We start from the raw sequence: 2,347 nt of genomic DNA, 5'->3' as shown, positions 1-2,347 counted from the left end.
AAAGAGTGGCGTAAGAGTGAACAAGAAGCAACACTGTCGACACTGATACCTCAAAGCTCTCCTCCTGGCTCTGCGATTATTCTGAGAGGTGAGTCTGGACCCTCCGTTCCTCTACCTGTCCCCCTGTCGCAGGATCTGCTTGCTCAGTGGGCCATTTGCTATTGTCTTGGTTGATTATTTACCTTGCTGAATAACAAACTATCTCCGGATTTAACAGCTTAAATCTGTGCAGCTCTTGGGTACCAGCAAGAGTTCGCCTAGACAGCCTGCATCTGATCTCAGTGGCATCAGTCAGGGTCAGGGTTTGGAGCATTCACTTACAAAGTGGCTTCTTCAGGAACGTGCTGGGCCTCGGTGCTCCTCGACCACTCTCTTTGTCTCCACATGGCTTGGGTTTCTTACAGAACAGCGGTCTTGGAAAACATGCACTACGAACATGGAGGCAGGCCTCTGAGAGCCTGGAAGCAGAAGCTATCAGGACACTTAAGGGTCACTCCTGGACCTGGCTGGGCATGCCTTCCATCCCTGCATTCTATTGGTCAAGCCTTCCATCCCTGCGTTCTATTGGTCAAGCCTTCCATCCCTGCATTCTATTGGTTGAGCCTTCCATCCCTGTGTTCTATTGGCCAAAATTTTCACCCCATGTCCCATTGGTCAAACTTTCCATTCCCACGTCCTATTGGTCAAAGCAGTCACAGGATCCGCCCATATTAAAGGGAGTGGAGCAATGGACTGCACTGCTTTGTGGGGGATGCCAGGGTCACTAAAAAGGACCACCTGCGATGGAAGATGATGTTGTGAGCATCTTTGGGAGGTTAATCTGCCCTCGCCCCTGCTTCCAACCCCATGTGCATGCCTCCTGGAGTCTCCAGCTCAGACTTTGTCCTGAGTGTCCACGGTCTGCTGAACACCTGCCCAGGCCGTCTTGTAGGCAGCTCAGACTCAAATGTCCAAACCTGGACCCAGCCTTTCAGCCCCTAAACCTGCTTCTCCTCCAGGGTTTCCTATTCAGGAAATGCCACCTCCTTCCATGGGTTGCCCAGTTCAGAAGTCTGGGCGTCCATCTTGCCTCTGCCTTCTTTCAACCCCCATTTACTCAATTACAACTGCCCCGAGGCTTTCCTCTCCACTCTGACCCCACCGCCACTCTCCTTGCTCTTCATCTGGGCCTCCATCTCACACCTGTGTTATGCCAACAGCTCCCTAATGGGCCCCAACCTTCATTCTTGCCCTTCTGGCAATTCGTTCTCTACACTGAGGCCAGAGAAATCTTCCCCATGCTAACCTGATTGTGTCAATCTCCAAATTAAAAAGCCTCAGCCACACCCCATCACCCTCAGCACAAAGTACAACAATCCACTCTCATCTTCAACCTCATCTCTCCTTCACCAGGCCCACCAGACACAACCGGGACCCCTGGGCATCCTCAGCCACTTGAGCTTTCCGGATGTGCTGCGCTCTCCTGACATCTCTGGACCTTGGCAAATCCTGTTCCATTCACCTAGGACACTCCTCCCCACCCCTGCTCCAGCCTTGTCGAGATGGCCCCATCTCTTCCTTCAGGCCTCACTTGAAATGTGACCTTTGAGAAACCCACTACTTTGCAGCTTATCACTCAACTAAAACAATATTTTATCAAGCAAAATAGAATGTATGCACAGTAAACAGCATACATTTAAAGTGTACAGTGGGATGAGTTTTGACAGATGTACACACCCATGAAATCACCATCACCAATCAAGATACAGAACATTTCCATCACTCCCAAAGCTTTCCTCGTGCCCTTGGCACTTGACCCCTTCATCCACCACCAGCCCCAGGCAACCACCGATCTGCTTCCTGTCACTCTAGATTCTTTTGCATTTTCTAGAATGCTATCTAATGGAATCAAACTGGTGTGTACTTTTGGTTCCTATCTCGATTTTATACTTTCTTGTTTGCTTTGGGGGCATCTCCCCCTAAAAGAATGCAAGATACACAAGGACAGGGTTTGTGTCATGATGCCTGGCACATAGTAGGTGCCCCGTGAATACTTGTTGACTAAATCAATAAACACTATGACCTTAGGTAGTTTCTCTAGGGCAGGAGCTATGTTTGTTTGTTTTTTTAAAAAATATTTATTTGGTTGAGCCAGGTCTTAGTTGCAGCTTCAGGTCTCCTTAGTTATGGCTCCAGGGCTCCTTAGTTGTGGCATGGAAACTCTTAGTTGTGGCATGCATGTGGGATTTAGTTCCCTGACCAGGGATGGAACCTGGGCCCCCTGCATTGGGAGCACAGTTTTATCCACTGCGCCACCAGGGAAATCCCAGGAGCTATGCTGATCAGGGAGACCTTGAGTCTCTCTAGC

General features: G+C 49.6%; 1 protein-coding gene across 1 annotated transcript in view; it reads right to left on the bottom strand.

Annotated features, from left to right (window-relative positions):
• RAPGEF1 (Rap guanine nucleotide exchange factor 1) overlaps window positions 1–386 on the bottom strand; it is a 152,120-nt gene extending 151,734 nt beyond the window's left edge. Inside the window, exon 1 of the mRNA XM_007453116.1 lies at window positions 322–386. Coding sequence (XP_007453178.1) covers window positions 322–386 — 65 coding nt within the window. The remainder of the gene's footprint in view (window positions 1–321) is intronic.
• Between the last annotated feature and the right edge of the window lie 1,961 nt (window positions 387–2,347).

This window comes from Lipotes vexillifer, unplaced genomic scaffold (genome assembly GCF_000442215.2).
Source record: "Lipotes vexillifer unplaced genomic scaffold, Lipotes_vexillifer_v1.1 scaffold149, whole genome shotgun sequence".
Lineage (NCBI taxonomy): Eukaryota > Metazoa > Chordata > Mammalia > Artiodactyla > Lipotidae > Lipotes > Lipotes vexillifer.
The sequence above is the reverse complement of the archived record's forward strand: the minus strand, read 5'-3'. Positions and strand labels throughout refer to the sequence as shown.